This window comes from Athalia rosae, chromosome 5 (assembly GCF_917208135.1).
Source record: "Athalia rosae chromosome 5, iyAthRosa1.1, whole genome shotgun sequence".
NCBI classification, from domain to species: Eukaryota; Metazoa; Arthropoda; class Insecta; order Hymenoptera; family Athaliidae; genus Athalia; species Athalia rosae.
In genome coordinates this window covers 15,879,811-15,905,967 of record NC_064030.1, presented here as the reverse complement: position 1 = coordinate 15,905,967, position 26,157 = coordinate 15,879,811, and the positions used below count along the sequence as shown (strand labels likewise).

The following is a 26,157-nucleotide window of genomic DNA, read 5'->3' as shown; positions in this document are numbered from 1 at the left end:
GCAATACGTGTAAGCGAAATATATATTTTATTCCAATAGCGTGAAATCGAAAAGAATCAACAAGAATATTTGAAATTTAGAAGTTCTATAATCCCGTATAGATACCAATAATTTCAAGATGACATCTGTCACCGCTTTCCGTTCACGTATCGGTGAGGTAATACAGTAGAATAAAAGCAAAAAGAGCGAAAGAGATAGAAAAAAAAATCTATCACCGGACGTTCGTTGAATGTGAATACTGTAGTTTTTTTCAGTAACGTTCACAGATATGGATACCCGTGTAGAGCTGCGTGGTATTCGAGAATCTAGAAACGTACGTCGAAATTGAATGTCAAGAAAAAACATATCTCTCCCAATATTAATAAATCCTCGATGTTGATTTCTGCTCTTTCCGACGATATTTTCCGTCGGCACCTGTCTCTTAGTCGCGTGTAGTATTTGAAAAATAATCCCCTAATACGATATACACAAATATAGGTATAGGTACACGGACGCGTGTATACTTTGCATCGCATGCGCCAGGGAGCGAGTTCAACGAATTTGTTATATAAGAGCGGTATACGTAGGGTGGGTTTTGAGAAGAAAGAAGGAAGAGAGAGAAAAATAAAATAGAATGAAAACTAAAAAACAGGGAAGAAATCCCCCAGGACTCTGACGAGCGTAGAATGGATGAGCAATGTATGTCGACGCGCATCGATTGAAATTTAATATCGAGTCCCCGATGGACCAGCGACTCAAGGAGACCTGCAGCCCTCTTGTAAACAGAGAGTCCTTCCCCTGCGATATCCTGCGGGGTTGGTATAGCGAGATCCCCCTGTCAAGGGGACCCCCCGTTCTCCCCATGCTTCGCCCCAAGTCCAAGTTTTTCGTCCGTTCTCCCACCGAAAACATCATCTTCTCAGATGAGTTGGCAGTGTTTGATCCTCAAACGGATTGTTATTTCCTCGTTAGGACGAAAGGAGGAGATTTAAAATACGAAACAAATAATACGGAGCATGGAGCTCGGTTTCAGTTACTCGAAATGACGTTTCGAAGCGTGGAAAAAGAAAAAAAAATAAAAATAATTAGGAAGTATTTGAATCCGCGAACGTACACTTGTTACACTCCCCGGAAATTAGAAAAGTCGACGAAAAATCTGGAACAATCCTTTTCGGCGGGAATTAAACAGATTGAATTTCGGCGGCGGGGGGGAGGGGTAAGTTTATTTCAGAGAATCTTTTACTCTTTGACCCAGTTCCGAAGGGCGAGTTTACGTGACAAAGAAGATCGTGTTCCGCGATACGAGCGCACGCGCGCGCGACATTCGCCGCTGTTTGATGACGTCGTAACCTGACACCTCCAACCTGACGTCTCCGACTAGTTAACCACCACTAATTCTTGTTACGACATCCCGACGCACGTTAATACCCGCAAAGCCACGCGAGAGCTGATTCGTGAACCTCTGCAGGTCGTAAAAATTTAATGATTTTAATTACACCCACTCTAAAACCTAACCTAATCTAATCGGGTGCAGATAGAGGGCGCTTAACATCATAAAAACACGAAAACGAGAAAATAAGATCCATCTCTTGGGTCTTGCAAATTAGATGAACCGAAAGAAAATAGAAAAAAAAAAAAAAAAAAAAACGTCGAGACCAACAAAACTGAGAGGATTTTCGTTGCGTGTTGAAGAGTATCTATAACTCGGATTCTCGCTCGTCCACTTATATCACGCTTGTTTTTATTTCATTTTATTTTTTTCTCCGTCTTCGTCTCCTCTCTCTTCTCTTTCTTTTTTTTTTCTTTCGTTCTCCAGCTACTCGCGCAGCCTCGGGGGGTGAAAAGTACGGGGTAAACTCCGCTCTCGATTGTCTCTTGGAATCACCGAGATTTGTCCAGACGTTATATACGAGCTGCTCCATTAAGTGAACCGAGGACAGAGGAGTTGCAGAACGGTAAGTATTTACTGTATAAAAGATCTTCAGCTGCTACTGTGTTTTCTTGAATTTTCTCCACCCTGTTCCGCGTAGGTAGAGTAAACGGCGAAACGCGCTCGCTTCGTCCTCTCCCTCGTCTCCTGCACTTCCAGTTTTCCACTTATCCGGATAATATCCACCCCCCTTTTTCAACGTTGTAACAAATAAAGAAAAGAAAAATGAGAAGGGAAAAAAAGTTGCGGAGGGGAACGATCGATCCATGGCGAACGGATCATCTTCGGGAGAATTACGTGTACCGGCGGATGATCCATCATCAACCGGTATGCTGTATATCATACGAATGCACGTAATACGAAATTTAATCAACCATTTCATACTCCGCATGGAAAACACATGTAGTATATCGCATCAGTACGGTGTAATGCTTTCATCTTGATGACCTGAATTCAATTTTCCCATCCAATTATACACACGTACCCGCCACTGACCTTTCTAGGTAACGCTGCTAATGCCGATGGTAATTAGCGATGAAGCGTAATTTTGGTTTTTGAATGAGAAATTTCAGATGTAAAAATGTTCGGTTGTTTCGTTTCCCCATTTTTTTTTTTTTTTGTTCTTTTTCTTCCGTCGGCAGATTTCTTCAGGCGTAGTCTACGGAGAGTCTTTGCGGTGGGGATTAAATCGAGTGTTAAAAATAACGACAGTTGGTATTATTTAGATTGAGGTGGTGGATTGTCTGATGGACGGTTTACAAGGTCGGGGTAAAGCTTGGGAGGCTTATCTGATGGATGGTCGGTCGCCTTTTGACATTTTAAATCTCCCCGGAGGGTCGGCAGCGAGCTTCCCTTCCTTCCCCTTTCGGTTCTTTCGCGATTCCGGGTGGAGAAAACCCTTTAATCGGAAATGTCATTGAAAAATCAGAGGCTAAATGTACCACGTCTCTCCTCGTAGGAACACGAACGATGAAAATTTTTCCCTTTGATCTACGAAACAAGGAAGTGAAGAAGTAATGGAAGGGAGAATATCCGTTTGACAATTTGGGGAAAGCCCGATAATTATATCGCGAAGGGAAATCTTTAGAGCATTCCAAATCGTACCTACCAGAGAAACAACACTTCGCCACCGACCCCCTGCGGTGTTCGCAGGTTTACCGCGAATACACCTCAATTTAGAATTAGAGCAAACTGAACGCGCGGAAGTTCCTTCCTTTTTTCTTTTCGAACATCCCTGAGATTCCGTCGTGCCTGCCGCCTCGACGATTCATTCGTTCGCTCCTTCGCCCCTAATTATTCGAAAATGGAAACGTGTTGAAGATGACGACGTACAAAAACGGACCAAGGGGATCGAAATAAGCAGGGAAAAATTAGTTTCAATTAATAAGTTTCTGGCTAGGGGTTGTTGGGTCTGGTTCAGGTCGGGTTAAAGGGTGCGTTCGGTGCTTGATAAAGCGTCGTTGTGTAGTTCTCGAACGAGTCCCTAGGCACATCCCCTTTAGGACGTTTATCTCCTGCAGCAGGAGATTCTCTCAAACTCTCTTTCCTTCCTTTACTTTCTCTCGCCGAGGTGAAACTTTCTACACGAGTCGAAATCTCGCGATTTCTTTAACTATACAGGGTGAGTCACTCCAAATGTCGAGAATGGGAGGGACTTGATAGGCACATGAGGCCCCGCCCCTTCAGCCAATCAACGACTAGAAGAGTTCGGTATGTGGTACAATTACCTGGGATAGATGAGAAACATCAACGACTACTCAACCGGGCTGTTCGGTATTCATTTATTTCGAGTAGTTTTTGATACTTTTCACCTGTTTCAATAAATTCTATCAGGTGCCGAACTCTTCCAGTTGTTGATTGGCTGAAAGGGCGGGGCCTCATGTGCCTGTCAAGTACCTCCCGTTCTCGACACTTGAAGTGACTCACCCTGTATACTTTACCACGAAACGTACAAAATACCGAGATTCTCCCAACAAATTTTACAAGCCCCGAAATGATAAAAGAAAAAAGAAAGGAAGAAAAGTCCGTACAATTATCTAATAGCGATGGAATACAAGGTCGACTTTGGAGTTCGATGAAAAAAAAAAAGTTCCACGGAGAGGAATTGAATGAACTTGGAGGGGGAAAAAAAAAGAGAGCACCGAAGATCTTGATGTATAGAAAAGCCCGTCTCGCGTATTGAACCTGGATCAAGCCGAAAGACCGAATCCGGAGAAAGGAACGAAGGAAACTTGGAGAGATCGGGCATTGATAAAAAAAAATGAAAAAAAGAAATGAAAGAAATGGCAGGAAGTTTATGAATGATTGAACAATATCGAGTGAAACATGAAAAACTCGAAGGCTGTGCGCCCCTGTATTGATATCTGCGTTTGGTTTTTTTTTCTTCTTCTTTCTGAAATATACCTGCGAATAGTTAATAAGAGTCTGCACGGTAATGATCGGTTACAATAGAACAGCCAAACCGGTTTTAAATTGCCCCGATTTGCGCGAGAAGAAAAAAAAAAAGGTTCCCGATCCAAAAAGATCGTTTGTGATCGCGACCCTTTCGGTAGTCGAATCAAAGTCGAAGTCCGCACTCTAACGGGCAGTCGAGTTTAGCTTCCGCCGGCTAACCGTATCCCGAAACTGTGACACTTTCGGGATCTTCGGGCGCCACCAAAGTCTGGTTTGTCTGGTATTTCCGCGCTTATCTATTCACCGACTAATCTGCAGCCGTTACAATACACGGAAAAAAGGAACACGTCCCAACGCAAACCCCGTATACCACAAATGCACGCAAAACGTATACTATTTGGTGTATAAAGTTGGTTCGACGAACAAACGATTTATATACACACACGATAAAAAGGGGAAAAGTTATTCCTTGTCCCGCAGGTTTGTAGCCAGTTTTAATCTCCCCTAGCAGGTTTTGATCTTCGAAACGAAATGTTAGAGCCAAAGGGAACCCTAACGTTCCGTGTATACGTGATTGTGATTTAACACACGCGCGGATCTACACACGTTCACCCTTGTTTTCTGTCCGCGTATAAGTGTATGCGCAAAACCTTGTAAACGGGTATGGGGAAACGCGTGCAGCATGAACACCGTATAGAAACACACAGCTGACTGTTGGCGAAAGAGGGAGGGGAATGTAATTATAAAAAGGAAGGAAGCAAAGCCGGCGATGCGGCGGGGGGTCTTACGGTAACTAGCAAGGGGTTGGCTAGCTTATGATCTAGGCGACGGTAATTTGTATCTACCATAAGGTTCGCATTCAACGGTATAACGCGGAGTGCCTAGGTATACCGATAGTCGTGTACGTGTAATAACGTCGGACGTCATCGCCGCGTTCCGCGATTTCGAGTCGGCTCTCCGGTTTCGCGCGACCGGTTTTGCGTAAGTCGTTACGCGATACCGGCAATATACATTCGGCTCGTGAGATGCTTTTAGCCTTATCGTTCCGCGAGAAAACAATGTGAAAAATGACGATCTTCCCAATCGTCGCGTCATCCGCCCCATTTTTTCAACCGTCGACACCGACGTCCGCTCTCGCGCTAGAGACAGAGCGAGAAGGAACGAGTTTCGCTAATTTCGGTCATTAGGAAACCCCGTAGCGTCTTCTTCTCGAAAAGCCGTTCGAAAATTTTTCATCCCCGCAATTCCACCGCCACGGGATACGGACAAAGGAGGCGGCTCTCCGAGGTCTGAATCGTAGGTGAAGGAGGATGAAAAAAAAAAATGGGCAAAAGAACGCTACTGGTTCAACAAGGATCAGCAGGTTCGGGTAATAAAGGTATGCGGGAATAGCGAGTGGCGTACTCTATAACGCGAAAGCTAGCGAAGTGAGAGATTGAAGGTTCCCGGGTTTTAAAGTAGTGGCGTGTGAAAAAGTTTTAAGCAGCTTCCCGCTGCGGGGGCGTAGGTTTTAGCGCTGTACTACGTAGCGCTGCCGCTACCGGTTGGCTGTTTTGGTTATATATAAGCCACCGGGTAGCTCTACGTAGCTAAGCCAAAACCAAACGAAACGGAACGAAACTCAAACTGTGAACTAACTAGCAACTCGGCATAATGCGAAAGTTTCAGGGGTAGGATGAAGAGCGGAACGAGGCCGAGTGGTGGAAAGATCAGCCTGGTCGGAAGGTACTTGTTCGATTACAATAATTCAGCCGGTTTATCGGCACCTCGACGAGTCGAACGAAAAAATTTAGGTTACACGCGGTGAGACCGAGGTCTCGGGGATTGAAAATTCACGTTTTCATCGTTCGCCTCGTACGGACCAGTCCGACTCGGAGGCCCGTAGCCTTCGGCGATTTCGAGGAACGGTCGCATCGCCGAGAGAAACGAATAATGCAGAAGATTGAGACGGGAGGAGGAAAGAGGAGGCGAGGACCGCAGCGACCAGCCGTAGAGAATAGAACAAAGCGAAGCGGTTCGTCTCTCCGATTCGCGAGAAGCGTGGAACGGAATGGAACGGAACGGAACGGGATGGAACGGGACGGAACGGAATGGAACAGAACAGAATGAGACGGAACGGAATAGCCATCGAACAAAGTAGACGTGGCCCCGGCCACTACCTACCTATTGATCGTACAACAAATATTAGGCAATAATATAGGCAAACAGACCCAGTAATTAATACGCTGCCCTCATCCCATCATTTTCCCGGATACCCCGCCCACTCTACTTTCCATCCCCCATTCCCGTGCCATTCCCATTCCCATTTCCTCGTCCCGGTTCCCCCCAAAAATCGACGAGCGTTTTGGAGCCCTGCAAAACCCACGACCGTGTAGTATTCCTATTATGCTATAGAGGGTGACGTGTGCGAACGTGTGAACCAACCCCCAGCTCTGTATATTCCGTACAGAATAAGAGGGGGCGAGCGAAGGCCGTAACTTCGCCATGAAAGGATCAGTCGCTTTGCGTACTCTCATTGTTGTTATTACACCCCCTCGACTTATCGATAATCCATTTCATCTTCGAGTAGCAAAAAAATGATCGATTCCATTTGCTCTTTCCACGAAAATTATTGCGGGGGCGCGAATTCGGGTGGAATAGGGCATTCGCTTTTTTTTTTTCGGGGACACTCGGTATGTGAGATGGGATGAGGTACGTCGATGGGGTTTCCAATGTCTTAAAGACCCAACGCTGGTAAACTTGGCCGAGTGTACAAAATTCGCGCTGTAAGGTATGCTACCGTTGACGAGGGTCTGCGTGGCGAGCCTCACCACCACAATTACAGAGGCTATAAGATTCGCGCCAATATTAACGGGGCTCCGAAGCACGTGAAAAATAAGAATGAATATTCAACTATGTGGGTAGTAGAGAATAGGATAGGAAAAAAAAAGAAGAAAGAAAAAAGAAGAAAAAGGAAAAAGTAGGAGGAAAAAAAAAACCGTACGAGCAACACGTCCGGCTACACTATATTACACAAACCCTTTACGGTATTCCAGCACAAGGGAGGGAGAAAAATATCCAGCAATAGGATCGTCGAGGGTTTTGGATAAGCCGTTTGTAGTCGCTACTGACCGAGAGCGCAGTGTAGTGCAGGTTAACTGGTGCAGGTCGTCGGTAATCTTTCTCTCTCTTTCTCTCTCTCTGTGTTTTATTCATTTATATTTTTTTCTTCTCGTCAGTTTTTCTTTTCTTTTTTTTTTCATTCGTAATCTTCATTTCTCCCAGTAATTTCTTTTACATCGTCGTGTTATTTTTTATCTCATTTTCTTCCAGCAACTCCTTCGAGTTTGATCTTTTTCTTTTTTGTTTCTGTTTGTTTTTTTTTTTTTTTCTTGTATTCTGTTTCAGCACTCCCTCGCCTTTTTTTTCCCCGCAGGTCCTGCAGCAGGCCGGGTTTAGGACGAGGAGCGAAAATAGCGGTCCTGCCGGCAGGACCGCTATTCTTCTGCACGAGGTATTTTCAACGTCCCTGGATATAGTGTGCGGTATATAGAGAGAAGTGAGCCGAGCGCTGCTTCTGCTTCTAGTAGCTCAGTCGAACCGCACCGAACCTGGTTACTCGATACCAATGAATGAATACCGACCAACAATGCACTTCGTGCCACAAAAAGCCCTCACCTTTTCCTCCCACTTCTTCTTCTTTTTTCTTTTTTCAATATTTTTTATTTTTCTACTCCGCTTCTCCTCACCTCTCCCATGCTCTCACCTCGAAAAACCAACACCCTGCCATACGGAACCCCCTTTCACGTATACCTACGTCTGCTGCGTGTCACGTTCAATAGCTATATAATGCACCACCTATACCCACCCTGGAACAACTCGGCGTTCCGACCATCCGTAGGGTGCCACGACATACAGCGTGAAAATTCATGTCTGAGGCAATAATATTATCTCCCGCTCGAAATATATATTCCTAATTCATAATATCCCGCTCGATTTCTCGCAGAATTCGACGACGTCGGTCGCGTTGTCATTTTTTGAAACTCAATATCGTCGGCTGTACTTTTTTTTTTCTTCCATATCGTCGAGAGTTGTGCGAATGTTCGGTGGTAGTCGATTACACGCACACACGAGGTACGAAGTGAAGCCTGTTTTTTTTTGTTTTTTCTTTTTCATATTCTTTTCTACGGAGGTGACCGAAAACTTTGGACTACACCGCGCGCAATTTCTTTTCAATTGTTCGTCGAAAACACCAGATGAAGAAAGGGCATCGGAGGAGGGGCGGATTCGGACTACCAACCGCGTCGCACAACGCAACGCCCAGACGGAGGAATATGAACTGGCGTTTCACGCGTATTGTGTCATGGACTAAGAGTGTTTTGAATTAATAGCCACTCCAGAACCCCTCGATGATACTGCCGAAGCAACGGAGGTTCTCAACCACTCGGTAACGCTTAACTGGACCGTAAAAACCGAAAGAAACTGTTCGAAATTTTTTGGAGATAGATACGAATAATTCCCTAGAACGAAAAGTAACTAGGGTCCGGAATTCGCGAGCTATTTCTTGATCGTAGAAAGTAAAAACTAGGCCGAATCGGAAGTGATTTCGCTCCGGAGTTGGAAATCAGATTTTTCCTCCTGAGCCAAGTGAGCTGATTTTGATGTGGATGAAGATTCAGGTGATGTGAGGTTATGTCAACCCTGAGAATTGCTTGACTTGCATTTTTTATCGCGAATGCATTAACGGAGTAATTTGTTCACATTTTTTCTGTTGTCTGAAAGCAAAGGCGTAACAAGGAATGAATAATAAAAGAAATTAAGGTTCGGTATTTCGCGCAACAAGGAGAGAAACGAGAAAATGAAAAAAAAAAGACGGCGTAGTCAGTAGACTTCAAAACCGTAGTAGTCCGTCGAAACCACCAACGTCGCTAAATAATGCATGAGAGTCTGGTTGGACACGGTATTTAAAATATGCCAGGTCGGTACATAGAGACAGAAGGATACAGCGTGGTACATAGATATACATGTATATACTCGAGGCGGTTTCAGCCACCAGAATGGGGGAGTGTCAATAAAATTTAAAACTCGATGTAAAACGGAGTCGATTGAAAACTGGAAAACCAGATTATCTCGCCGCGGAATTCCATCAGGTGGCAGACCTATAATATACACCATGCCACGCGCACCGAAATGCTTTCGGCAAAACAGAACTCAAACGCTGCGCTCAGCTGTTATAATCGCCGGTAGTGTCAAGTTACAAGGTGGTAATCGGCGGTAACGTACTGCAATCCACACAGCAATTTGATAATTTCAGGTAACCGTACGTACGCCGGCTGCCTCGCCCGTACAAACGACGCGCGGATGTGATCCAAACTACTGGTTTATCCGGCGATCGACTCACGTCAGCAATATTGTCAACTCGTGAATGGCTGAGTAGGTACCATGAGAAGTTGGTCCACCGTTTACCGGATTCCCGTCATTGATTGTTATTATCGTTGTCGTTATTATTATTATCACGATAATGATCAGATTAGTTCAGAAAGCCGGATAATTTGAACCCGCATCAATTCGACTATGGTTTGTAAACATACGTACTGCAATAATCTACTAATTAATCGACCAAAGTTACAGTGTTGTATTCCGTTTTGGACGCACAAACGCAGGACATATCGAAATAATTGCACGGACATTAACCGAATGAACATTTGAAAAATTTCGATCCTGACGAGTGTTTCACGCCGATGCATTTCGATCACCCATAATCGCCAAATTTCAACCCCGCGAATTACACGTTTTCGATCAAAACATGACTTCGAAACAGTGGACTCGACGCACCGCGAAGAAAAAGAGGTCGAACTCGGAAGCTTTGAAGTTTTTGATGACACTAGGCGCAATTTTCGAGCGACGCGGTACGCGAAATGTAGAAACGACGTTGAATACGGTTTTTCTCGAGTCAAAAATCGAGTCGATCCGTCCCAATCGTTGCGTTGAACGCACGACGCTTCGAACGAGATGAAAATTGTTTTGGCTATCATCGAAATTACGGTCAATTGATCATCTCTGACGTGAACATCAGCGGCGGCAACGTTCAGGTGGGTTGGAATTTCAGCGGTGTTCGTGTCGTGGCGGAGGCAGCATTGCCAACTGCAAAACCGATGGCAGGAGCATCAAAGTGACGATCCGGAGAGCAGGTAGCTCGGCATATACCCGACGTGTATCGCGGAGTCAATCAGACCATGACAAAATCTACTTGACATCAATAATCTATTCCACAAACCGCTGTAATCGATTTCCTCCCACAACCGTCACATTAAGTAAACGGAAATCAAGCCGTTCCCTCGGTTCACACGACTTGGCGAAACCCGGTAGCATCTACTCGCGCAATTTTTCTTCTCGCTCTTCGCTCGGAATTTGTTTTTTTGTTTTTGTTTTTGTTTTTTTCGTCTCTTTTCCTTCCACGTTCTCTTCTTCGAACTCGACTATGCTGATGATCGTATTCTTGATGCTTTCACGCGTGCATCCGCACAACGTGCTTCTGCATTCTTATCGCTCTCGCTACCGGGGTAAGCTCTGCACTCCGTAGTACGACAGGGGCAAACAAAATGAAGAGAAAAAAAATGCGAAGGTGACGTTGGAGAGAAAAAAAGGACATACTTCAGCGTTCTATTCATGACGTGGTAATTAGGAACACGTTGATGATGATCAAACTGTCGTCGTAAAATTTTATTCTTCAACGTTGGAGCTGCGGCTTGACTCGTGAATTTCAATTCTATTTTCTCATATCACTTGTTTTCTACTTCCACGTCATTCGTTGATTTTCGGAAGCCTCTTCCAAATCACTACAGATTCGTGGCGTCGGCCACCTATTGATAACTTGTTCGTCATTATCATCGTGCGAAAATGATGAATTCTTGCCAATACCTTTAACGTTTCGCTTCTATCGCTGCATTCGCGAGCTCTTTTGTTAAAGCGTGTAAATAGAGCCGTCATCCACAGACATTATTCGCAATTAATATGCAAAATAACCGTACGTGCGAGGAAGAAAAAAAAATGTAAAAATAAAAGCGATGAAAAAAAATTTAATTTAGGTATATACGATACACACGCACACACACACACCCGAAAGCATACCTCGATTTCACACCCACGTATCCGATATGCGTGTGTATATACATATGTATGTACATTCCATGTACCTGCCAACGAGCGTGACGTGAAATATGTACATTCATAATATCCAATGAAACTTTGAACGAGTAATGAGTTTGAGATGGAAAGAAAAAAAAAAAAAAAAACTTATCGATAAATTTTGTTCGGCATTCAATTGGAAGGAATTTCTTTCGCTGACAGACTTTTTCCAATGAAAACGAAATAGAGAGAAAAAAAAAGGAAGGCAATTCGACGAGACTTTATCTCATGTAATAGTTGTTTTTGTTTTTTTTGTTTTTTTTTCTAGTAACCAATCATCTGCTGTGTGCGAGAAATAATATTCCACGTAAACATTTACGCGAACATTGTACCGATTGAACGTAGTCAGAGAGTCGCGGGGCAGCGAAGATTATTGCATTACACATCGCGGTGTTCGCGGGTTAGAGAAGTCAATCAAATAAAACTCCCATCTGTTTGAATTTGGCGTTGACATTTCCGTTGGCACATGGATAATCGGTGTATAAATTTCCATTACACGTAGTAGGTATAACGACCTCTGGGACACACGCTCGAACACACATGTAACCGATTCGTACGGAGAGACATGGCCGTAGCAAAAATTGTAAACGGAATCAATATCGATCGCCGAAACTGAGAATATCTCGTTTCCGGATTCAATCGTTTCTCGTTTTTGATTCACCACTTTTATTTCACGATATCCAAACCTCTCGACTCCTACGTTCTATTTTTGCTTCGCTCACTCGGTCCTTCGCCGCTGAAAGACACTCTGAAAAACCATCCTTTGGCGCGGTCAAACTTCGCGGCATAACCGGTTGAGGACTACGGTCTTCATATTTTACGTACTCCGCGCGGCGGTGAGAAAAAAAAACGAAAACAGCTAACGCCGCAGGACTCGCGCGTTGGGACACCGCGCGAGTCCTTGCATTTGACGGATGCTACTCGACTTTATTCAAACGCGAAAAAGAGGCGGAAACTTTTCAGGCATTGGTAAGAAAACGAAGAGAGTGAAATCCGGACGGAAAGACTTCCTGCTTCCATGTAGCTCGCGGTTCGTACAACGCGCAAGAATTATCGTCGTCCGTGTCAAAGGGATTTTCGAATTTTGTCGAGGGCGAAGAAAAAAGTTGGAAAAGACGAGGAAGTATCCGGGCGAAGGGACATCGAGAACCGCGCGGATAATATCCGCTACGAATATCCCCGGTGTAATCCCGCGACAATGCTCTCGGGTCGGGGTGGGCATCGGGTTTTCGGTTTTTCGGTCCACCGTCTTCCTTCCTTCCATTCGTTGGAAACGGCGCTATTTTTCGCCGCGGCGGCGGTCGGGGCGCCCGCGACGTTAACCAATGAGAACGTACGATCGGTCGTCCCTCTCGGAAGTGACCAACCGACAACAAGACCGTATACACGAGGTTAGAGTGCCGCTTTCCTCGAGTGCAACACTCGTACGGGGATACGTTTCCTTCCCCCTCGACGTTGCGTTGCGGGAATACGGTATTTTCCCTCTTCTCGTTCTCCACTTTCCTTCTTTTTTTTTTCCCCCCCCGGTTTTCCCGCCCCAGCTATCATTCGACACTCGTAAAATAGCCAATAGAACCGAAACCACCCCCCTACACTCGTACCGAACTCGCGGTGTACACTGTGCAAATATCCACGCACCGGGGTCACCTACGAACTCCTATATTTCTACTCCGATGATTTTCCAGCCCACCCCGCGCACCGCCGACGCTAACGCACCGTACCGAACAAACCGCATGCATTGGTGCAATGGAACATTTATTATTCAATACACCGACACTCGGGAAACGAGAACGACGATGCACCCTACCCGTCACCTATGGATACGCTTCCGCAAACGAGCCACGGATTTCGTTTCATTTTTTTTCTACCGCTTCGCGAAAATTCAGGGAGAAATTTTCAAGTTTTCAGCGCACGTGACGAGATGCATGTTATGCGCCTGATAGCCTAAAAAATTAAATAATTGTCCTTGTGACTCCTGAGAACCAATAAATTCAGGAAGCATTCCACGAGGTCCGATTACTGAAGGATTGATATTTCCCGATCGATGAAAAAACACTTTTCACGGCTGGGAGTGAAATCGAATAATCTTCTTCGTGAGAAACAGTGAGGAAACCTCCATTCCCGAGGAGCGAAAAAAAAAAAAAAAGAAAAACCTGAAAAACGAATGAAAACGATCATCGTTTCTGCTTTTGCCTCTCCGTAGGTGCAAGGTCGTGCAAGGTTCCTCGTATTATCCAAACAACCCTGACCACTCGAGGCCGTTCGAGTCCGAACAGTTTATGCAGGGATGGGATGAATATCCGTAGGTTGACGGGGGAGGGGGGAGGGCGGAGCAGGGGTCGGTATTGCGAGGGAGCGTGGAAGGTTCCCCACCGGGGGTTGGGGAAAGGGCAAAGAATGTATTAGGTCGCGTCAGCTGTACTTTATAGCCGAGGCATCAGGCTGCATCACGGTGTAGGTAATCAGTTTATGCCGCGTATACGATGCATCTGCTACCCTCCCGGTGCGGTGGCTGCGGGGGCGGGGGCGGTGGCGGAGGCTCTCCGATCCACGACCAATTTCACAATCGCCTCCTCGTCCCGCTACGAGCATCAGGTTGGCGGCGGGTCCGCCGGGCCGGGTCGGGTCGGCGTTCGCGGATCTGAATATCTCTCAGTTCGGCCGCTGAGCGATTTTCTCTACCGTCTCTTTTCCGCGGCTCCTCCGTCTCCCTCGCTCCCCCCCGAAAACCGTGGCGCGGCTCGAAACCATTTGCTACACCCCGCGTGGTTCGCGTTGTTGCGAAACCGCTCAAAATTACCGGGGGGTGAGGGGGAGGGGGAGGGGGGGCCCCACAAACAAAGATACGACCGACTCGCTCGGTTCCGAACCGATGCAACCCGCGCGCGGACTCCGGGAAGCCATGAAAAAAACTTCAAAGCTGGAGAACGGCTTCGTTCCAATCGCATTCAAGATTGCCAATCATCCTCCTCTTTCTACTTTCCCCGTAGTTCGTTCGCACGATAATTGGGCGGATTTTTTTAATCCCCCCCCCCCCCACCGTTTTACTCTGAAAAATTCGAAATGGAAGACCTCCAATTTCTTCATTGTACCGTTACCCCCGTAACGGTCAATCTCGGCGTGCCAGTACGATTGTTCCGTCCTCTCGCTGATTACATTTCTAATTAACGATCCCACGAAATATTTTCCCAGAGGTGCGAAGAGCGAAAATATGGTCGATGCGCAGGGTGCGTTTTCGAGAGTGGAACGCGAGAACCGTTACCAACGTCAACCGGGGAAGCTAAGGTCTTGCGAACATTTGAGTAACTCCTTAATGGAAGTTGGGCTACTCCTTCAGGAGAAAAGTTGAAAACTCACCAAGTCGAAAGAGGCGGATGAAATGAAGCGAACGAGCGAGGAGAGGTAAATCGAGCGAACTACGGATCACGCTTCCAGGTGCAAACGCTCTACGCACTCCGTTTTCAAAAGCTCGCCTTTTTTTTTTTTGTGAAAAAACAAAAAGCATCTACCGCGATTACATTAATTGCAGAACTGCACGCGATTTCGCGCGATCGGAGTGGGACGCTATAAATCGACCTTTACGAGCAGTTTATTGTAGCAAAAACAATCTTGATCAAGAATCCGATGTGCACGGAGGGGGTGGTTTGTCTCTTTGCCCAAGAAAAAGCAGAAGAAGAAGAAGAAAAAGAAATATTTCACTCTTCTGAACGGATCCAAGTTTGAAAGAGATACGAACTTTTTGGCTTGGACGAAATATACACTCGCAAACTATCGCGGTAGTGGTAGTGGTCAGCAAGAACTCGGTATCTGAAAACTTGGCATATAAATATCAATAAACGCCCGTTCACCCTGTACCATCCGTCCGCCGAGCGTAGGCAAAGGATCTCTCGGAAAAACCTGGGGGGGGGGGGGGGGGGTCTTCGGGTCGCATCTGGGAACTTACGGCGAAGAAGAGGTGTCAAAAATTTTGCCGATAAATATCAGCGCCGAGGAGCCCCCCGAACTTTTGCTTCGGTTGTCCCGAAACGATGCGCGGCGACCTTGAAAACTTTCGGATCCTCCGAAGCGTTTCCCGGAGCGAACACGTTGCACCGGGTCGGTCGGCGAATCGGGTGAACGACGTACGCGCGCGCGGATAGAGAAAGTGTTTAATCCGGATCGGACGAAAGACAGTCGATGAAGCCGGTTACCGTCCACGAGGTCGAGTAAACCCGGCTTGAAATTTATATCCGAATATACACACGTGTGTTGCACGTAGATTAGACTGGGTCAAGTTGCGCGAATGTTAAGTTGGATTTAATTAACTAAGTTGGACTTGCATATATACACCGGGTGGTGTGTTACCTGCCCGGTCATTTCGGGTCAGCTGTGCTCAGCTCTACTCGACTCGACTCGACTCTCCACTCGTATGAATTTTCAATTAGATTAGATGAAATTATACCAGCCGGATGTATAATTCCGTCGTACCATACCCCGACCACCCCCCTTCAAAATCCGTTCTCAACGACGCCGAGAATCTCCAGGGGATTTCCCTCCTAGACGGACACCTCCGAACGAGTGAGGAAAAAAAAAAAAACTTCGAAGGACGCGAAAAATTGCGTCCGATATTTTCCACCACCCCCCCTCACCATCACCCCACCCCCCCCCCGTCGATTAGTCGAACACGCGTGACTTTCGCGTTAGTACGCGAAATATTTCACGTGTAACGTAGGTGTGTACGCGGGTAACAGCGGTGCATCCGTATCGATCGTTTCCGAGTGAATCTAATTAAATTAATTACATCGTCATCGACTAATTACCCAAAAGGGATTCGTGTCGGCAACGGGGGGGGAGGATGATGCCGGGGCGGCGTCACCGTCGGCATCGGCTAGCCCGGCGAAACAAATTCGGAATTTGATTCGACGGTGGTGCACGGTAACAAGCGCCTATAGCGTGCGCGGGTCGGTTCGTCGATGAATTCGATCCGGGACGGATCAAGTTTGAAATTATTTTAAATCCCGCGGTGCACGACCGACCGTACGGTAGTAATACCCGCACGGCGATCCGAGCGCCACCCGTCATCCCCCGAAATGCTTGCCCCCGCCTACTTGCCGCCGGTTGTTTCGACGCTTTCGATTTCTACCGTTACGATAAACAGCTCACGCTACACAGATATGTGCACGCGCCTACTCGAAATATATCTATACATCTCGCGCGACTATAGTTACCGTATGCACAATGCAAATATATATCCACCTACATGTTTTAACGCTCCGCTACATACCACTTAAATAAATTATCAATCTGGCTGAGAGCCGGAACGTGTTTGTTTCCGAAATTCTGTTTTTTTTTTTCGTTCCACTTTTCTTTCCTTTTTTTTTTTAAAAAAAACTCCTCTCTTTTCATTTTTTCTCAAAAACTCACCCCCCCTTTCCCCCGTGGCGAGCGATTGTCAAACAGTTTGTTGGGGAAGCGATTTTCGTCGAATTTTTTTCGTCGCTCGTTCGTCGCTCGAACACGAAAATACAGGCGACGATGATGCAATAATAATAATGTGTGGAATCGGAACCGCGATTGGAAACCAAAAAAACAAAAAGTTGCTTCGCGAAACAAGAGCAACGAAATGAAAATAAAATAAAACGATCCGATCCCAACCGATTTTCGTACATAATATAATCGAAGAATTTGCTCCGGACTTAATTTTGGTTTTGCCATGCTGACGGTATACCGCGCCGCGACATAGGCGCCGCTATTTCAGCTCGTTTTTATTTCATTTTATGGTCCGGCTTCGATGACCGTCGGATATATATACACGTATAAGCGTATACAACCGCCGATCTACTACCCCGTGGAGGAAGAGGAAGAGAAAAGAAAAAGAGAAGAAAGAAAAAAAAAACAGAAACCGAAAAGAAAAAGGGATGGTTGAGAGCCTTCGCAGGGAAGGGAAAAAAGTCAGTCTCACGTTTTACGACGGATAAAACAAGCCTCCGATGTCATTCTGCGGTGGATACAGCCTGTATAAATATACCGTGTGTGTATATACACGCGCACACTATACACAAAGTCGAAATAAAAAAAAAATGAAATAAAATGAAACAAAATAAAAAAAAATGAAATAAAATAAAAGAGGAGAAAAAAGAAGAACTCGGGGAGGGGTGGGTGGGAGAGAAAGATATACTAGACAAACGCGTGTCACCTCATGCGTGTGTACATAAAAGTGTATAGTGTACCGTATGCGCGTGTGTAGTAACCTAGAATTTCGGTGAAAACGTTCGAGGTATACATCAGACGCGCAGGAAACCGAGCTTACGGCGTATGGCTTTTCTCTAAAAAGAAAAGGAGTAAAAAAAAAACGAAGAAGAAGAAAGAAAGAAAGAAAGAATAAAAAAAAATGAAGGAAGAAAAGCTTGAAATTTATTTTAAAAAGACGCCGGGGTGATAACCATCGCCTGTTGTGTGTACGTATAGTCAAATTTCCGGATGAATTTGTCCGGCTTATACACAAGTTCCTCCTCTTTCGGTTAAACGCCCGCGGGGCGTTCTACGAATGAAGCTGGGCAAAAGCGTTGCACGAGCAACGGCGACAGTGGCAGGCAGGCAGCAGCAGCAGCAACACCGCTGGAAGGTGTAACCTTCCGCGAAGTTTTTCGACCTAGCGAAATAAGGTTGCGACATTTTGTTGTTATCGTTGGTGATGCCGTACTGCATCGTGTCACGCCCCCGGGGGGTCGCCGCCTCAGCCGGTTGCAACACCAGATCCGGAATATCCGGACCGACGACGATATGAGGAAAAGCTCATCCAGAAATGCGGGGATACAGAAAACATACGCTCTCACGTGTATCCCGCGTTAGGTTAATCGAATGACATGTAGATGGCGGGATATCCGCAAAAAGTATAGGTCGTTTCAAAGTCAGTTGGGGCGATATCGACCCTCCCATTGGTCGATTTCGGAGAACGATGATCTTATTGTTAGCGATAACGAAAGTTTACTCACATTGGATTGGTGGCGTTCCAGTGTATGTCCGGAAGTTTCGAACAGGTAGCCTCCCTCGGGAAAACCTCCATCACAGCTAGCAGGAGCAGAAATAAAATGAACCAGGGCATAATATCGAGCTGAATCTTGAGGCCGTTCGTTAACCACCAAAAAAAATACACTAAACGCTTCACCGTGGTCACCTGAAACAATTTCATTGAATTAAGTCAGATGAGATTTACGATACGCTCGTATTTTTTGTTTTTTTTCATTTTTTTTTTATCACATCGAAAACGTTACCTCACGATCTACACCGCGTGTATTCTATGGAAGAAAAAATATGATACTCGAGAATCCATCCCGGGAGTATATGAAGAGGGAGGGAATAAGAAGAAAAAAAACCGAAAAAAAAGGGCGGAGTCGAGGATCTTCTGCTTAGGGTAGTTTATTATTCAGCAGATTGCAGAAGATGGAGAATGAGAAGAAGAAAAAGGAAGAAAAAGTTGAGAATGTATGAAATTCCGATGTAATTTTATCAAGGAAAAACACGAGTTTGACGACTATAAGGTTTTAGAGAATTTGCATTTTTTTTTCTTTGTTTTTATTTTTCCTTTTTTCATTTCGTTTCATTTTTTTCTCTGCCCTCTTGTTTTTATGCGTCTCCTAACATTGTTATTAGTACTACGGTACAATTTTCGCTCACATTTAGTCTTGATAAGGATATTAAAAAGATCGTGTACAAGGGTTGTTTATCGTAGCCGGAGTTGCGCTTTACATATAAGTATATAATAAGGTAGGAGAATGGTACGCGTGTGTAGATTTGATGTACACGTACATATCGCGTGTATATATATATATACACATACGTACACGATCGTATAACTTCTCCCTAGAAGCAATAGCAATTTCCGCCAATTTGTGTTTGGTAAATCGTTTTGTGCTGCCAAGTGGCGGATTACTTTTATAATGCCTACCCTCCTTTTATGCCCGTACGGGGTATCCAACTCTTCTGAAAATACAAGCATACCGAGAGACCAACCAACCCGAACGAACGAAACGAACGAGAAAAGGCACAACACACGCGATGTAACGCGAGTTATTGCAGCGAACCGTGGCATCTATAGTTTTACATGTTTCGGCTACAATCCTCATGGGCAATCCGAGGCGATACGTACGCCGGTGATTTCGTACACGCCAGAGCTACACCTACACAACTCCAACCCTCGGCATTATTACGTATTTTATTTCGTCGTTTTTCGAACCCCCTTCAGGGCAGATGACGCCGCTGCACACGTTTAATGGGATGATATATTTGTATTCATTTCTTGCGCGATATGTGAAGTGAAATGAAACACGCGAAAAAAACCGAACCGTCGGTCGAGTCTTTGGCCTCCGGTCCCGAGCCACCGGCAAAACAACGATCCACTTCTCTGCCCGAGAAAAATGAAATCGCTACATTGCACCGGCGAATGCAGCGCTGCATTTCGTTTACCGAAAGAGTCGGATGCACTTCCTACAATCACGACTGACTCGGATCAAATATCAGGTCGGTGTAACATTTTTAAACGAGTGATCGCGTTTCGGACTCCGTTCGTCAATTATCCCAATTCTTGACTCGAAAGACGATTCTTGGTTACAAAGGTGAAAATACAAGTCTCAGTTCTAGATGGGATGAAAGTGTCATTTAAGGTTCGCAGAGAAGTTATGCCAATTTGTCGCTACTTTCGAAGAAAAAAAAAATCAAAAAAAGCACAAGCTTTTTGGAAAATCAAGATGGACGTTGTACTTGAAGTTGATCTCGAGCTGAGTTTTGCAGCATAATCAACCCTTTGGGTTGAAACGGCGTTTCGAGGGGATGGAAGAATCAAAACCGTCCAAGGTTTCGAAACTATCGAATTTCCGAAGCCCTTGAACGACCCCCGAGACGAATTCGCGTATTTTCCGTAACCAAGCATCGACCGAGACTCGGTGAGACTTGAAATCCAAAAACGAAATTTAAAAAGTCACCAAATCACCGTCACAACGCGAACAGCGCGCATTACAAGCGAAAAGAAAGGGAAAATAAACGCGCGATTTCAACCGCAGATAAGTTCACCGAAATTGTTCGAAGATAAAGAGGGAGGGAAAAAACAAGAAACGTAATACGAAACGGTGATAAAGAAAACAAGAGAGATTTGAAAATTTGCGATCAACGTTTCCCGCGAAATCCAAGAAAAAAAACAAAAACAAAGGAAAAAAGGGACAGAAAAATGAGACGCCGCGGCTATCCGAGGAAAGCGAATAGATATTTAAAGTAGGAACATCCTGTGCGTCCGCCCGGGGCAAAGCGCGGAGGACTTTTCGGTGGTTTAAGGTTCGTACCTAGCGCTACGTACCGACCCTACCTACTACCCTCTTCTTTCCCCCGCACAGTTGCCGCTGACTTTGCAGAGACACCGCAAGCTCAGCAGCTAAACTTCTGGGGGATGAAAAGCAAAGTGACCATGATACAGTTAGACTTGGAAACTAATATTACCCACTCTCGTATAGCAGCAGCAGTTAGCGGTATATAAGGTGCAGTAGTGGCGCGAGATTCATTGCCCCGAACTTCGCGACGAATAGGTGTAATGCACACCCCGTTCAAAATTAAAACTAAATTGAAAGAGTCCATGGAATAGCTTCGCGAAAGCTGCTGATCGTCGTTTGCAAAAGGTGCGAATATGACGAGGTAATCAAAGTTCGCCAATGAATCGATAAACTCGTAGGCAAACAGCCGGCGGCTACAAGTGATTCCGCGTTGTCCTCTGAATTTTTTTTTGACTCCCTTTTCTCTCGTTTCTTACTATCTAAATCCAACTGAAAAGTATCCGAAATCTGGAAGATCCGTCGTCCGTTCAGAATTCATGGGACAGGGGGGTGGGGCTGAGAAAATACGTAATATAAAGAGAAGACGAAATGGGAAGGAGATATAAAAGAAGAAACAAAAGATTAGGAAGAAACGGAGGACGGAAGAGTGGATGTAACGGAGCACTTTACTCTTCTATTAAGAGGATAATACTGCTTAAGATCTGAAAGACCGTTCACCAAAATATCCACGGCTACTATACGGTTCGCTCCGTGAAAAAGCGTCGTTCTAAAGTGTCGGAAAGGTTGAGTTTCGAACGGAGCCTCTTTTCTGGTATACCGGTAGAAAATGTATATTTTTTTTTTTTTCTCTCCGTTAAAGATAAAGCGAGCGTTTAAATTTACGTATATATATATGTATATTGTATATAAATTGGTGTTTACTATCGGTAAACGAAGGACGTACGTTATAAAATAGAATTTAACACCCCGCATGTGGATTCCACGCGTTAAGCGCCTATCAACGATCCCATGGAATAGTTGTTACCAATGGTCATTAAATCAATCCACACTAAGTTCTACAAACAAAACTCTGCTCAGTAAGCCAGCGTAGTACATTCGTTGATTCGTTCGTTCGTTCTCTAGTTTCCATTTCCCGATTCCCACCCGAATAAACGATCTTCCGGTAATGCGTGTAAATGCAGTTTCACCGAATCATCGTCATCCAATAGCCTGCAGAGTCAATGACCACGAATAACATCACGAAATCCAAAAGCTCTGTTTCATTACCATCGTCAATGTCACGCGATAATTTCCTCGAATTCGACAACGAATGGAAAACGCAGACCTATTCCGGAATCTGGAGTAAAACTAGTACAGAGACTACGATCCCGAAATCCTGTTGCTCAACGACCTTGCCAACCCAACGATCTGATCGGATCCGATCGAAGTTTCTGGAAGAGGAACTTCGCATTCGCGAGTAAAATGTTACAAAGTAGCGGGGAAAAACAAGGCGTCCAGAACCGCGACAAGGATGAAAAATCCAGAGGTCGACGTCACGGACGTTGAACAACACACGATCCGGTTACATATCGACTGATTTTCGTAAACACTTACGCTTCGAATGTGACCGCCGAGGTATATTATCCACACTTTCACCACTTTACAACGATGGTATGTCGCGATTAAATTTTCAGCAACGTTTTATCACTTTATCACGTTCACTGGCGGCCGTTAACCGGACGCCGATTTTCTCAACTTTCAACTTTTACGTACGAACCTCAAGAACGACGCGAAACTCGGTGCACAGAACTCGTCGTACGGCCCGTCCACGCGAAACTGAATCAATCGAATTCCTCAGAGCCACGTGGTGGCGAATTTAGTCTCCCGATAGTTTTCGGATCCTCCGGTTTTACGCAGCAAAGGGCCGAGCTAATCGACCAATCGGCGGATCGACGGACTTCGGGCGAACGTGTTTTTCACCCGTGTTGTTATTGCGCTGAAATTTGCGAGGCAGTTCCGTTCGTCGTATCGCAAGATTCAGTCCTCGCAGGAGGTAAGAAAATCCATGATATTCTCAACGTTTTCGACGCCGAGGTTTTTTGATTGAAAAATGTTCAACGAATCGGATTCGGGTGTTGCTCTGGTTGTTTTTTGTTTGTTTTTTGTTTCTTTCAAATCTCACTCGATCAAATAATCGAACGATCGCAAACGTTTCGCGGATAGCGTCGAACGTATACGCGTACGAATGGATGAATTTTAATTGTTGAGTATCTGCATATATTTTGTTTATACTTCCTATATGTTTACGTATAGAGAATTATTTTATGCTTATTGTTTATACGTCCAGTAGAATGAGAACCACATACAAACACACTACGTTATTATACATAGAGACGTAGATAGAACGGTACAGTTTGTTGGTATATCAATTGATTAAAACACGACACTTAATTATACAGGACGCTGGAGATTATTAATTATTATTATTATTATAATATCGGCAGGTATTCATCGACGTGTGTATAAATAATAAATACTAATAACATGCGCGTATACGTATTATCTGTACATGTGTACGATCCAGGCGGTATTTGTTAGTTTATCGGAATTATTGAACATCACTTTCAACGTTCATTGGTGTACGTTGAATTCGATCGATCGATTGATTCGTTAGTCTCCTCCTTTTTCCTCTTTATTTCCGCTCGGTTTCGTTATTCCTTCCTTTTTATCCGTTCTCCTGCGTTCTCTTTCTTCTCCCTCTTTATATCAGATTCCTTTAAACTTAACACACATAATTTTTTTTTCACACTACAATTATCGATTGTATTATCATCGGATTCACATTATAATTCAACGTGAAATTGCTGACGGGCAAAACATTTGTTCATTTTATTAAACGCGGAGTTTTATTGTTTCGTGAGAAAAGCCAATCCTATCGTCTTGCTTCTCGGTAATTCTCGCCTCTCTCCCGCTTTTTTTCTCTCGTTCTCGTTTTCAACTATAATCCAGTACCAACGATAACGTAGTGGAACGTGAACAATCGCGAACAATAAATCCAACAAACGGTCGGTATCTATTCAACTACAACAATTGATACAATGTCGGTAAAAATGTGGGAAAATAATAACGGTGATTGATACAAATATAATAACAAACAATGATGTCCAGTGTGATCGGCCGCAAAATAATACACCCTGTGATTTCGATGGTTTCTTATTTATTCGAATTGCAACAAAGTAATTAATTTCTCAAAGTATGGTGTACATAAAACACTCTGACCACGCGAGAGATTCCTTTCATCAAACCCTTTCTCTCTCTTTTTCTTTCTCTCTCTCTCTCTTTTTCCCTTTCTCTTGCTCACGTCACAACCAAATTCTCTCTCTCTCTCTCTCTCTCTCCCTCTCTTTATCTTTCTTTCTTTTCTCTTTTTCTCCCACTCCCGCGTGCAAGTTGAAAAAAAGAGGAGAAAATAAAACAGAACACACGCCCCCCTTTTTCCTTTCGTAAGGTATAAGGTATGTATATTTCGTGTAAATGTATAATTATCGTTGTTATACGAACAATGTCGTTGTTACGGTTGGTCGACAATGTGTATACGTGTGTACGTGTATAATTTTTTCAATGTATTCAATGTTATTCGGATGACGTACGATTTGAAATCGCGAGTCAGAAAAAACCGCGTGTGCCTTTTTCCCCGTTAAGCCCGGCACTGAATGTGAACCTTGCGCGTCCGTTGACGGGCTTCGAATGACGCTGGAACGGGAGTCCCCCGTTCTAGGCAAACGGGCTTTACGCCGTCGCGTACCCAACGGGTCCCGGCGCGCGTTACGTTCCGAAGTATGGAGAGAGAGAAAGAGAGAAACGCCGAGAAGGAGAGCGACGGACGGAGAAGGAAACGAACACCGGGTAGATATAGACCCTGTCCCGCCTGATTCCTGGATGTGAGTTTGTGTGCGTCGCGCACACATCGAAACTCATTCGTAAGGTCCGTAACTACGTACGACGGTGTGTGGGAAGCGCAAGCGCAGGTTGTGCGCAAAACTTCGACTATCTTCACTCGTCCTTTTCGGTGCAACGTGCATTCTAGGGGTGCTGAAATTTTTTGAGACTCCAAAAAAAAAAAAAGAGAGCACAACTCTTGTGTCCGTTCACCTCGATTCCCTGGGATCCTTCCGCACCGCGCGACCTCCACCGCCGTTTCAAAAAAATGAAAATAAGGTAGGATCGAAGGATGGAGAGAAAACGAACATCGTTTTTATTGATTTCCCATTCGAATTTTATCTCTGCTCGTGATAACTGGATGAAAATTTGGTTTGCGTTACATGAGATACGTTGGCCCGTTGAAACGGAATACGGAAAGAAAAAGGAGCCGGTAACGACCAGGACGGTACGGCGAAGTGCACGAGAGACGACTAGTACGCAGGGACCTGAGGTATGTGCGTACTGCCTACATCTTGTTAGCGGGAGGCAGAGAGGTAGGTGGGTAAGTAAGTACGGAACAGCGATATTATATGATATGATACTCTAGACTCCGCTCTGGTTTTTGCACACGTGTACATCTATCTCTCGACTAACGTGTACCTATTTCACTCCACCTTATAAACATACCGCGTGATACTAAGCCCCCGTTACTAACGAGGTGTGCAACCTGCGGTCGATGAAATTTTCTTTCAGGAAAGTTTTCTTTGATTTCTTCCGAATCCTTGGCAGGATGAAATTTTTCCTCGGTAGGTCGTGGATGTGCGCTCCGTCGAGGACTTTTATCCACAAATTGACATAAAGTGGCAAGGTATATTTGATAGGTTTTACAAAAAAAAAATGACACAACGAAAGCTCTACCGAGTAGCAGGAAAAAGCACATTAGACGTCCGTGGAAAAAATGTTGGAAAAACGTTTTTTTTTTTTTCTACGCTATCGCATATTTCTACCGGTGTCCAAAAGTCGTGGGATGGAACGGACTTCTGGATCCGAAGATTTCGGCCAGTTTGACCAAAAATGAAAAATCGCTTTCCCGGAAGCTTTGCCGCAGAGAATCTTTTCTTTCCGTTTTTTTTTTTTTTTTACGTGTTTTGCTCCGATACACTTTAATTTTTCCCCCTTTTTATTTTTTTCGTATTTTTTGTTCTCTCCATTTTCCACGGAGGGATAGAAATTTTTAAACCGTCGGAGTAAAGAAGCGTTGTCAACACGAGGCATTTGTCAACGTCCATTGATAGCGGGCACTTTGATGACGTTAGACACCGGTCGCTACTAAAAGCTTTTTCCAAACGCGATGCGAGAGGAGAGACGACTGTCGTCGTATGACGTGTGGCTGTTAGCCCGCGTGAGTCCGTGAGTCCGTGGTGAGTCGTGAGTCGTCGTGAGTCGGTGAGCTGCGACTGAGTCTATCATAAACACTATAATAGCATC

At 44.9% G+C, this 26,157-nt stretch overlaps 1 protein-coding gene across 2 annotated transcripts in view; it reads right to left on the bottom strand.

Moving 5' to 3' along the window:
• The window catches only part of LOC105690977 (ephrin-B2), a 389,259-nt gene extending 364,779 nt beyond the window's left edge, over positions 1–24,480 (bottom strand). The window contains exons 1-3 of one of the 2 annotated variants that reach the window (XM_048656298.1): positions 24,399–24,480; positions 22,363–23,829; positions 18,445–18,626 (exon numbers count right to left, since the gene is read on the bottom strand). In XM_048656298.1, coding sequence (XP_048512255.1) covers positions 18,445–18,554 — 110 coding nt within the window. In that variant the 5' untranslated portion in view covers positions 18,555–18,626; positions 22,363–23,829; positions 24,399–24,480. Of the gene's footprint in view, positions 1–18,444; positions 18,627–22,362; positions 24,145–24,398 lie in introns of those variants that run through there. The other variant, XM_048656297.1, reaches the window with a different exon arrangement.
• Positions 24,481–26,157: the final 1,677 nt, after the last annotated feature.